Raw genomic sequence first — 11965 nt, 5'->3', positions numbered from 1 at the left:
TTTTTAAAATAATATTATACTAATACAATATATAATTAGTTCTTAAATAATTATTTTTTTTCAAATAAATCCTTGTTGTCTCCCAACGTTAAAAATTAAGAAGAAATTGATTTTAAGATTTATTATTTTTATTCCTACGATACTTAATTAAACAAAATACAAATTTCATTACAAAATTTGGGTAGAAACATGGGACGACAAAATGGGATCATCTAACAGTACAGGCCACTGCATAAGCCCAGGATCTGATGTGCTCTTTCATGGCCATACTATCTTCAAACGGAGGAATCTTCTTCTTCTTCATCTTCCTCCTCCCTCTCTGGTACTGATTCCCGCCGCCAATTCTCTGTTCAAGCAACCAACATTCACAAATTTCCTTCACAGCATCACTCAGATCCATCTCTCCGACAATCTCTCTCCTCTGCCTCAAACACCCCCATCTTCTTCCTCTGCTTTTTCTCCTCTCCTCTGTTATGATTGACCCGAACCCGCCACCGGTTTCATTCGTCTTCTCGTCTACAATATTCCTCTCATCCCCAACATTTTGCTGATTTTGAAAAATGGGTGTCGCAATTTCTCCTCCGGGAAGCTCAACGAAGTCGTTTTCAGTGGGTTTTTGGACGACCGGCGTCGGAGGTGACGGTGGCGCCGGCGGCATTTTGTTTGAGAATACAGTGGCGAAGAACCAGAGAGAATCCAAATTCTGTAGAACCTGCTGGTCTTCCATTGTATTCAGACGCCCAAAATTCCAATGAAGCTTCAAAACGATTATTAATAACCAAGTTCCAGATGGATGAAGTTAAATGACTAAACTGCCATTCTGTTTACTGAGATAATAACTTAATTCTTTTGAGGGTAATATAGTAAACTCGTGAGTATATGTTATTGTGTGCCGTGAGAAACCATGGACTTTTTGACCGACCGTTCGTAACACCGTCAAAATAAACGGAAAGTCGTTCGAACGGTCGAAATAAAACATGCAAAACGACAATAATTATTTGGAACGTGGGCCCCACTTTCCTCAGAACGCGAAGCAGAGCGTGCTTTTGTGGGAGTTGAAGTTAATCAATCACAAACTAATTATTAATTTTATCGTAAAAATAAAAGTAATAAACCATCACCAACCTTTTTTTTCTAAATTAAAATTAAAAAATTAAAAAAAAAAATGAAAAGGCCTAAACTTTATGCTCAAGAATCCATATTTAATTTGAAATTTCCCAACTTTTGAGCTGGGAAGTGAGATGTTCAAAGTCAGTATACATGTTTTTGTTTTTATTTCCTTTTTTATTTTTTATTTAATTAAATTATAATTTCAATCCTTGATTAAGACATATATCGTGACTAAATGATTAAATAATGTTAACTAAATTAAAAAAGAAAGAAGAAAAATGAGGTCTTTTTTATTTTATTATTATTGTTAAAAAAAAAAAAAAAGTTTATGACCTCAATTTTAAATATAACAAAACAATATTAGACATATAATAACCATCACTTGGAACAATTATTCATCATATTTTTTTTCATAAGATATACAAGTTGGATTATTTTTATGGAGATTATTTAAAGCTACTAACACATATTTTATTTACTAATAAAACAATATTTACGTAGAAAGACAATGAAGGAGATGGTTTTTAGTTTAATGGTCACCAAAACAAATTACGTAATATTATAGAAAAATAAGAAAATAAAATAACCTAAGTTGATCGTGTCACACCCTTGCATTATTTCTATTATTTTTAGAAGGAAATTTCATTTGTTTAAAATTTATCCTCCATGAAAGGAAGTCTTAGCTTAGATCAAATTATTCAACTACCTATCTGATGTGGCAAACTTATCCCCATTCTTTGACTTTCTCAAATTATTCCTTAATTTTCTCAAAACTTGCTTTGGTCCAAAATTCTTATATTAGTTAGCATAATTTAGTGCAAAGATGCCTATTACTATTCTTAAATAAATGTCCATAAATTAAAAAAAAATGAAATAAAATAAAAAAAATTCAAAAAAAAAATCTGTACTAAAATTACAATAAGATTTTAATTTGCTAATTTTTTAAAATGTTTAATAAATTAATAAACTTTTAATTTTTTATTTAATTGTTTCTTTACAAATTTAAATTTATAAGATTAAATTTAATTTGTAAAATTACCATTTATTTATAATAAATTTAAATTTTATGTCTAATACAACCGATGGTTTTGGTTTGCATATACTAAATTTATAAATTTTAAAATTTTTGAAAGCTTCTCATAATTTTTAATTTTTTTAGAGATTAAATAGATATTTTATATAATATTTTATGTGCATGTCAAATTATATGCCTTCTAAGGNTTGGTTGGGGACGTGTGATTTCTTAGTGCTACTACCCAGATCCTTTTGTTTGTTCGCTCATTGTTTCTGACTTTCTTTATATATTTTTCGTGGTTATAGTGCTCCTAGTTTAGTTTTTTTTTTTTTTTTTTTTTTTTTTTTTTTTTTTCCTTCTCCAATCTTTAAAAAAGTTAAATTCTTATAATATATTTTAATATAATCCATATTATCCTAAAATTTTAAAATTAACCCACAAAAATGAAAATTTGAAATCCATGTTGTTGTATTGCATTTTTTGGAATTTTTTGGTTTCCATCCTATTTTTCAAGCTTTCTTTGTTATGGGTACGTTTCATACCGAGTCGTTCCTCCCTATGATCAATGTGAGATTTAACGGTTTTATTAGAGTTTATAAATTTTAATATTTTGAGTAAAAAAAATCAAAAAAATAAAAAAAAATAAGAAAAAGGAGTAATAATTTCCAACAAATATATACAAATTGGCTTGGAATCCAAAACTTAGAGATTAGAACAAAACTTTAAGAAAACCCAAAAAGAAAAATAAGAAAGAAGAGAAGAACTATGAATGAGAGCAGTGTCATCTAACAGTAGAAGCAACAGCATGAGCCCACCATTTGAGATTATCTTTCATATCAATCTCATTTGCAGGAAGCCTCCATTTCATCACCAATGCCTTCTTCACTTCCTCCTCTTGCTCCATCGCCGCCCAAGCTTCCGAAAGATAAGGCCTTGAAATTCCCCCTCCCAACTCTTCTTCTTCTTCTTCTTCTTCTTCTTCTTCTTCATCCCTTTTCCCCAGCCTGTTCAATCCCGGAACTATCCACGCCAAGCTCGAGCTTTTATCCCCTTCCGAGAACACGAATCCCAAATCCATAAACCCTTTTAGCTCCTCAAATTCCAGCTCCGAAAGGCTTCTACTTTCCGACCCCCTTATGCTTCTCCCTCCAATTCTCCTCCTCTGTTTTCTTTTCTGCCTAATTACTACTCTCCGGCTCTTCTCCGGCGGCTCTTCCCCGGCGATGTCTTTGCTCGAAAGAATCGTTTGAAGCTTTGGAGAGAAGAGAACTGAATCGGGTGAACTGGAATCTGACATAAAGGTTAATTTGGAGCTTAAATCTTCGCTTATGGACCTCGGGCAAATCCGAGGGACGAAAGGTTCCTCTGGCGGCGAGTTTTTTAATGGATCGCGATCTTGATTTTCGGGTCGTGGGTTTTGGGGGTTTGTTGGAAAGGGGTGTTTGTTGAAGATTTCACGCTCGAACCAGAATGAATCGAAGAGATTGAGAACTTGCTCAACGTCCATCAATGGCGGCGCAAAACAGATATCTCTGTTCTGTTTGTGTTTTGTGGTTGGTTTTCACAAACTAATGTTCATTTTATATATGCGTGTAATGAGTCCAAAACATTGAATTGTTACAAAATTGCCCTTGAATTGTTCAATAATTTACGAATTAAAAATGATATTTGCTTGTTTGAGGTGTAGTTTTGTCTTTTATATAAAAAAGTGTTTTATTTTTAGGGGTAGAATTTAAATCTTTTCTTACTAAAGATAAAAAAAATTTACATGCAGGGTGTCATAATAGCATTTTTTGAGATATTACCAGCACTTATTCTTGCATTCAAAGAAGTTAGTAACTCTAACTTGGTTCGACCTATACACAAGTCTCAACCAAAAAAAAAAAAAAAAAAAAAAAAAAAAAAAAAAAAAAAAAAAAAAAAAAAAAAAAAAAAAAAAAAAAAAAAAAAAAAAAAAAAAAAAAAAAAAAAAAAAAAAAAAAAAAAAAAAAAAAAAAAAAAAAAAAAAAAAAAAAAAAAAAAAAAAAAAAAGTAATTTGTGGGATCCCATATCAATTGGGGAGGGGAATGAAACACTCCTTATAATTGTGTGGAAACCTTTATCTAGTAAATGCATTTTAAAATTGTGAGGCTGATAGTGATACGTAACAGGCAAAAGTGGACAATATCTACTAGTGGTGAGCTTAAACTGTTACAAATAATAATAGAGCAAAAACATCGGGAGGTGTGCCGAAGAAGATATAAATTATTTTGTTTAAGAAAATGGATTAATAATATGTATATATAAATTATGAAAGAGATGGAATATTGCTTAAAAATAACTTAAAAGGCAAAGGCCAACACCCACCATAAAAAAGAATGATTGTGTGTGTGTGGTGGGTATAAAATTAAACCATGCATATCATGGCAATCATAATGAATGATTGAATCACTGATTGGATGCAGTAACTAAATTTCTCCTATAAAAAACCTTTCTTTTTACTCTAACATAACCCAACAACAACAATTAATAATAATAATAATAATAATAACAATTCTTTTTAAGCCATCAAACTAAGCTAATTAGTTATTTTGTCTCAATTGTTACTCAAAATTTTACCGCATGTATTTTTATATAATTTCCTTAAATTTCTCACCCTGTTTTTATAGAAGTCAATAGTCAAATTATTGTGACTGTTAAATAAAATAAAATTAAAATTTTTGTAACAATAACAATAACGTGGGATTTATTTGGATGTGAACTGGGGGGGAGAATTTGAAAACAAAGACAAAAAAGCGTGTTGGAATTGCATGAACCTGTAATTTTTAAAACAAACCAATGGCTGATTGTTGAGGTTAAATAATAATTGAAAATTAAATAATAGAGGTCAACTAGGCTGTTTGACCAGATAACGTCAATCCATGAAGGCAACCAAATTACCAAATCCAAGCGGAAGGGGCATTGCAGTAGTTCCGCGCTTTCAAAAAGGAATATTCGGACACGCGTTTCAGAATAAACTCGGAGATTCCGAGGAGTCTGACGTGTCCTACCGTTGAATCATATGGGCAGCCGGATTATAGAGTTGCAATAAATATAAAATTGAAAGTTTAGAATATTATATCTATTAATTCAATTAAAATTTAAAATTTTTAATCATATGTAAGAAATTATTAAATATAAAGGAGTGAATTATAAAATTTTAAAGCTGGTAACTTAATTTATAAAAAGAAACTAAAAGCATTTAATGAGTAATAAAACTATGTTTCTAACAAAAATGGTAAAAAAAAAATAAAGAAAAAAAAACACAGAAATAAGCACGTGTGTCAAATAAACCCAAAGGCTTGACTTTGGTTAATTAGGTGTGTATTTATTAAATAAACAAATTCCTGTTTTAAGTTTGTCGTACTTTAAAAAATGATAATGAAAAAAAAGGTAATTAAGGTAATGTTTTATTAAAATTACGTCATTGATTACGTGCTTAATAAGGAAAAAGCAAGGGTTAATGAAATTTGATTATATATATATATATATCATAAAGAACACCAACCCTTCCAAGAACAGTGAATTATGAGATCATAATAAAGAAAAAAAACAAAAAAATAGAAAGAACACTAACCCTTTCCATTCATGTTCACAGGCAAGCGAGAGGGCTTTAGGGTTTAGTTTGGTTGCATGGGATCATCGCCGGGCAAATCTCCTTTGGCAGTAAGGTAATGAAAAGAGAGGCTGAATGGGCGACTGGCAATGGAGTAGTTGCCCGGCAATCCATCCAATGCACTGCCGGCATATTCATCTTCATCTGCATGCACTTTGTTAAATGAAGAAGCTCGGCGTTGCCAATGTTTTATAGCAGAGAGACCAGCATATTCCCAGTACAATACTCCCCCTCTCAAGGCAAATATACAAGTATAATGCTGCTGCTTGGGGGATGAGATTCCCATGGATCTTATTCCCAAACCAGGACATGGGTTTTTTTTCCTGTTAAGATGGAGATCTGGAAGTAAAGGTGGTATTCCTTATTACTCAAATTGAAGATAAAAATGTCTATTTAACCTACGGAAAAAAATCTAACTTGAATGAAAGAGGAGGGAGGAAGTACTCCTATTTTCCTTCATTGTCTCCGCACCCGATCCCACCCAAATTCCAGTCTCACCTCATTTTATAATTATTTATTTTCTTACTTGGTAAATAAATAAATAAATAAATAAATTTTTTAAGTGAGAAAGATTATATTATAATATTGAAAACTTAAGTTAATATTGTATTTACAAAATATTATTAGATTTATTAAAATGTTTTAAATTCTCTAATGCTATTTAAAAAATTCTTTCAAACTATTATTATTTTTTAAAGTATATATAAAAATAGGAAAAAATTCTTTGTGGAAAACCTAATACATGCGAAAATAAATTGAGAATGGAAAGTATCTCGATGATGCGACATGTTCTAACCCAACAACCAAATTAGTCATATGCAATTTGGATCTCACGGGCAATATCGATTTTTGCTCAAGCCTCAGGTCACGTTTGAGAGAAATGTTTTAGAAAACATGAGCAAGGATACGTTGAAAATAATGTTATAAGCTAAGAGGGAGTAAGTAAGAAAAACGACTTTGATAGTATATAACCCGAGCAGGAATAATTGACAACTAGTCACATCCCCTATAGTACATTTTGAGGCATTTTAGTTGTGACGAGTATATTCTAATAACAGGGCATACAGTCTGTATTGACACAACAATAATAGTAAAGACTTATCTAACATAAAAATAAGCAAAAGGGATTTGGAACAAACATGTGGTCATAGACATAAGAGACATCTGACATGTAGCCACAGACAATATACTTTGACAAATATAACCGTGACACACAGTAGACATTCCACAGGGAATAATCCCTTTTAGTTGCAGTTCACCACCATTGTAATAAAACTCAAGAGTGTTGTATTGTTCTACAAAACATAACAATTGGAAACACAGATCATATGGTGTGGACCATCAAGTGGGATTTATACGGTTTTAGAATGGTATCAAACTCATCCTTAAAAACACAACTAATCTTCTACACTTTAATTTTACTCTTTTTTTTTTTATTATTTTTTATCCTTTTTTGAAAAGTCAATTTTGACCAAAGGAAAAAAAGAAAACCCCACATACCTTGTTGCTTAGGAAGCCAAACTGTCGCAGCAGAATTGCAGGAAAAATCTCCTTTGACCATCCAAACAGATCACACCCACCTTCTCCCCCTCCGCCGGCTGCGGCGTCGACGCCGTTGGCCATGGTACCTTCATTAAATGGTTTTCTGTCAAAAGGAGATCTATCTATATATGTATATATATATATATAGTATGGGCTTGTAAACTTTAATTATCATAATATTATTCCTTTTCTAACCTCAAGATTATGCAACCTAATCAGCCATCCCCTGTATTTTTTATTATTATTATTATTATTATTTTTTTACGTTCAGATCTTAGGGTAAGATGAGTTAGTACCTACGGTGGATGAGATTGGTAGGAACACGTGGAACTCACCATGATATAATATTGTCATTTTGAATATAAACTCTATTGATTTTTCTTTTGATTTCTCTAAAATGACTCGTACCAATAGAAATGATGTTTTTTTACTTATAAATGCATGATCTTGCTCTCAATTATGATTGCACTTTTCCTGAAAAATGATATGCTACAAATTATTTTTCTTTTTGTATCGACTTATTCAATGAATAGGGCCTATTTATTGATCCACGTAAGATACATTTTGAATTAGATACATTATAGCAAAACATAAATATAATATTAATTCAAATGTAACCAAGAGAGCTTTCTTTTTTAAGTTTACAAATATGTGGAAATTGAGATTTAAATATTTGAAATGTTAAACACTGACAAAGAGACATAATAGTTTGACTTTTTTTCTTTTTCTTTTACATCATCTTAAATGTAGTTACGCTAACGTTTATCAAATTTTAGATATAAAACATCATAAAATTTTAAAAAATTTATACTACATCATTGAAATTTAATTTTAAATTTTTAATTTTTAAATTTTATGTCTCATTATTTGTTATTTTTTAAAGTTTAAAGATTCTTGATTGTAGCCAAGACCATGTGATCCATCCAACTGATTAATTAAGATAATTGTAATTAATTATCAACTATAATCCACATATATTTAACTGTTTATTTAAATACCTAACTTGGGCTTGGTCTTGTCTAGGATAGTTAATTAAATTGAATGTGCCCTGAAAGTCTCCATTTTTTTTTTCTTTAATATTACTATCTTTCATACTTATTTTAATTTATTAATAGTTTACTTCTAATATTAACTTTCTTCCAAGGTTTATTATTATTCAAAACATTGTTACATCCCTTTTGTTAATTTGCTTATATTTCATTTATGTACTTAGGGTAAAAAAAATATTAAACATAAATCTCGATTTTAATTGATGATTTTTTATTTATTTATGGTATCCCACATGAAAAATAAAAATTGGAAATAAAAAAAATACACAAATTTCTTCACCATGTCACAATCAACAGAGACAAATTATGGATTTTAATATGGCCAAATTGTGAGAGATTAGATGCTTATTAAAGAGAGTAGTAGCCGCACGTCCCCCAATTAATATTTTTGTCAACTCTTTACCTCATTTTTTTAATATTTAAATTTAAACCTCCAAAAATATAATTTTTTAAACAAATCCCACATTAAATTGCCCCTTTATTCTTCTTCCTCCTCTTCTTCAGAACCCTCTGATACAAACTTTTCCAACAACCTTAAAAAACAGCCACCCATCTACGACGGCCGGCCATATATAGTAATATGGACGATGTTACCTTCAACAATAACCACCAATTCTATTCTGTTGATCTCTTAGAAGATAGCGACGAATTCAAGGCAGCCCCTGATTCTCCTCCTCCTCCTCCTCCTCCTCCTCTGCCTCCTAATTCCACCGCCGCCGCCAAGAAGGGCAGGTCAGTTGGTGAATTCAGATTGATTTTATTTTTTGTGTATTTATTTTTTTTAAAAATTTGATGGTGTGTAGAAGAGGGATGAAGAAGAAAGTGGTGTCGGTGCGGATTAATGGCGACGGCCCAAGGAATTCCTCTGGTTCTACGACTCCACCTTCTGATTCTTGGGCCTGGAGAAAGTACGGCCAAAAGCCCATCAAGGGCTCCCCTTATCCCAGGTGATCTATTTTATTAAAGCTTGATTTGGAGGAAATTGATGGGTTTTGATTGGATTTGGGTTTAATTTTGTAGGGCGTATTATAGGTGTAGTAGCTCCAAGGGATGTCCGGCGAGGAAGCAAGTAGAGAGGAACCGGCTTGATCCCACCATGTTGCTCATTACTTATTCCTGCGAGCACAACCATTCCGGTCCGGTTTCCAGAAACAACAATCACCACCAAGCCGCCGCCGTGAAACCCACTTCGCCAGAGACTGTTCCGGTTCATCCAGAACCGGAACCGGAGGCGGAAGAGAAATTTGTGGAGTCGTTAGAGGACCAGTTCAGCTGGTTTGGGGAAATGGAAACCACGTCGTCCACAGTGCTCGAAAGCTCCATTTTCTCGGGGAGATCATCGAGCGGAGTGGGAGATTCGATTTCCAGTGACGTGGCAATGCCTTTTCCGATGGGGGATGATGACGTGGACGACTCTCTCTTTGCGGATCTCGGGGAGTTGCCGGAGTGCTCTGTCGTGTTCCGACACGGCGGAGGCCCGGGATTACCGGTCGATGAACAACCGGCTACAAGCCAGCGGCGGATCACTCCTTGGTGCGGAGCCACCACTTGATATGTGCGGCGCGGCCTTCTCTTTGTTTGTATACTTCTAGGAGCATCGTCCGCCATTAATGCCGGGAAAGTTTCTTTCTTCTCTTCTTTTCTTTTTAAATTATAATAATTATTTTTTTTTTCTAAAACTTGGTTATATAACAAAAGCAAATTCATGTTTCGTTTCATTTCATCCCAACTTAAAATTACCATTTTAATCACGATTTTGATTTGTGTGGAACATTTTAATTAATCACGGATTAAAATTTTTCAAAATATGGTTGTGAACATTAACAATTTTAATCTTAAATCGTTACATTAAAATAAGATCAGCCCCACCGGATTAGAGCTCCATAAATAAATACCTCTACATGCTTAGGGATTACACAAATAAATAAAATTTTATTCAATTATGTAATAAACAAAAGATATTTGAAAAGATAATATATTTTATTTATTCAAATCTCTCCATTAATTTTTTATTTTCTTTTTTGACCTTTTGTTTTCGTCTCTACGTAACCTATAAACAAAGGGTTTTTTACCCCAATACGTAATATACTTAATAAATTACACACCAGAAATTAATATTATAATAACGTCATTCCTTATATTATAATAATGTAAATTCTTCCATAATATTATTATTTTATTAGGTTGATAAAAATGTTTTTTCTACCCTTAAATTTTATGTTATAGTTTGAATTAATACAATTATTAATTTGTTGATTTTAATAACAAACTTTTTTTTCATTTTTAAATCAACTAAGAATCAACAAACACCTAAATGAAATCAATAGCTCTCTCTGTGAGCTCAAACTTAAATTTTCAGACCATAATATATTGGAAAGTAAATAAAATCCAGGCAATATCAATATCCTATTCAAGACATCTCTGAAGAATGGTTACTCAACTATGGTGCACATAAGGATGCAGCAATATCAAATCAGCCGCATCGAAAAGAATGCAAATCAAAAGCCTAACTCGAACAGCAGCCAGCCTTCTTTACAGCGGAGACGTCCTTACCGACGTCGATTTTATCTCCTTTTGAAGGAACTGTGGCAGCAGCAGCAGCAGCGCCATCGCCAGCCTCCATGGACTTCTTGCTTACAATGTGATAGATTTGTGTAAGGACTTCGGCGAATGAGTTTTCGACATTGGTTGCTTCCAGTGCAGAAGTTTCCATGAAATAGAGAGACTCCTTCTCGGCAAAAGATTTCCCATCCTCTGTTGATACTGCCACCAGGTGTCGAAGGTCCGACTTGTTACCAACAAGCATGACGACAATGTTAGGATCTGTATGGTCTCGCAACTCCCTTAACCACCTCTCGACGTTTTCAAAAGTGGAATGTCGTGTGACATCGTAGACAAGCAGTGCACCTACAGCGCCTCGATAGTAAGCACTGGTTATTGCACGATACCTACAAACCCGAAAAGAGATGGTCAGTCCACAGAAAGAGTTAAGCAGGAGTGTGTGTGATTGACTTGAAGACTATCGTAAACAAGATTTAAACCTGAGCACACTGAGAAACTTTATGATTCATCGAGGATGAAATAGCACATTGATCGCCTAATTAATGCAACATCAAACCAAACCCCACCGATGATCAGCTAAAGCATTGAATCAGCAAATAAATCATGTTAACTCTCTCCATTTCTACCACAGAACATGACACAGATACAATATAAGGGTCTGAAAACCACCACCTAGCAAACGTATTTTAAAATTTTGAGGGGAAATCCGGAAAGAAAAGCCTAAAGAGGACAATATTAGCTAGCGGTGAGCTTGGGACATTATTAATGGTATCAGCCAGACACCAAGTGGAGAGGGGAACGAGTTCTAGCAAGAACTCTGGTCCCGAAGGGGGTGGATTGTGAGATCCCACGTCGGTTGGAGAGGAACTATTCTTTATAAGGGTGTGAGAACCTCTCCTTAGCATACACGTTTTAAAATCTTGAGGGAAAGCTCAAAGAGAACAACTTGGGCGTCGCATCCGACAGACTCCAAGAACTGTTGCAATGTCTGAATGTTGTCTCTTACTTCAATTTTCCTCAAAAAAAAAAAAAAAAAAAAAATTCAGACATTG

The 11965-nt window shown here is 33.0% G+C and overlaps 4 protein-coding genes across 5 annotated transcripts in view; 1 reads left to right on the top strand and 3 right to left on the bottom strand.

Annotated features, from left to right (window-relative positions):
* Positions 1-106: 106 nt before the first annotated feature.
* Positions 107-736, bottom strand: LOC111495257. Its single transcript, XM_023145209.1, has one exon. The coding sequence runs from the start codon at positions 725-727 to the stop codon at positions 209-211; it is 519 nt and encodes a 172-aa protein (XP_023000977.1). The 5' UTR covers positions 728-736; the 3' UTR covers positions 107-208.
* Positions 737-2906: 2170 nt separating this feature from the next.
* Positions 2907-3632, bottom strand: LOC111495710. The gene has a single exon (XM_023145870.1). It carries the CDS (start codon positions 3630-3632, stop codon positions 2907-2909), a length of 726 nt encoding a protein of 241 aa, XP_023001638.1.
* Positions 3633-8825: 5193 nt separating this feature from the next.
* LOC111495268 (probable WRKY transcription factor 65) lies at positions 8826-10069 on the top strand. 2 transcript variants are annotated; one of them, XM_023145234.1, is made up of 3 exons: positions 8826-9083; positions 9155-9298; positions 9384-10069. In XM_023145234.1, the coding sequence occupies exons 1-3, from the start codon at positions 8932-8934 to the stop codon at positions 9901-9903; spliced, it is 816 nt and encodes a 271-aa protein (XP_023001002.1). In that variant the 5' UTR covers positions 8826-8931; the 3' UTR covers positions 9904-10069. The 2 variants fall into 2 exon arrangements, with proteins under 2 accessions (XP_023001002.1, XP_023001000.1); XM_023145232.1 differs by having other exon boundaries at positions 9372-10069.
* A 597-nt stretch (positions 10070-10666) lies between these two features.
* The window catches only part of LOC111495392 (ras-related protein RABA1c-like), a 2150-nt gene continuing 851 nt past the window's right edge, over positions 10667-11965 (bottom strand). The window contains exon 2 of the mRNA XM_023145411.1: positions 10667-11299. Coding sequence (XP_023001179.1) covers positions 10858-11299 — 442 coding nt within the window. The 3' untranslated portion in view covers positions 10667-10857. The remainder of the gene's footprint in view (positions 11300-11965) is intronic.

Source organism: Cucurbita maxima, unplaced genomic scaffold (genome assembly GCF_002738345.1).
Source record: "Cucurbita maxima cultivar Rimu unplaced genomic scaffold, Cmax_1.0 Cma_Scf00021, whole genome shotgun sequence".
In the NCBI taxonomy this organism is placed as follows: domain Eukaryota; kingdom Viridiplantae; phylum Streptophyta; class Magnoliopsida; order Cucurbitales; family Cucurbitaceae; genus Cucurbita; species Cucurbita maxima.
This window is presented reverse-complemented; position numbering and strand designations above follow the sequence as displayed.

Bases quoted from the DNA above. Each gene is read 5' to 3' on its own strand.
- LOC111495257 (XM_023145209.1), bottom strand. From the start codon at position 727: ATGGAAGACCAGCAGGTTCTACAGAATTTGGATTCTCTCTGGTTCTTC.
- LOC111495710 (XM_023145870.1), bottom strand. From the start codon at position 3,632: ATGGACGTTGAGCAAGTTCTCAATCTCTTCGATTCATTCTGGTTCGAG.
- LOC111495268 (XM_023145232.1), top strand. From the start codon at position 8,932: ATGGACGATGTTACCTTCAACAATAACCACCAATTCTATTCTGTTGAT. The intron at 9,084-9,154 runs GTCAGTTGGTGA...GATGGTGTGTAG, and splicing joins GCCGCCGCCAAGAAGGGCAG to AAGAGGGATGAAGAAGAAAG. The intron at 9,299-9,371 runs GTGATCTATTTT...TTAATTTTGTAG, and splicing joins AAGGGCTCCCCTTATCCCAG to GGCGTATTATAGGTGTAGTA.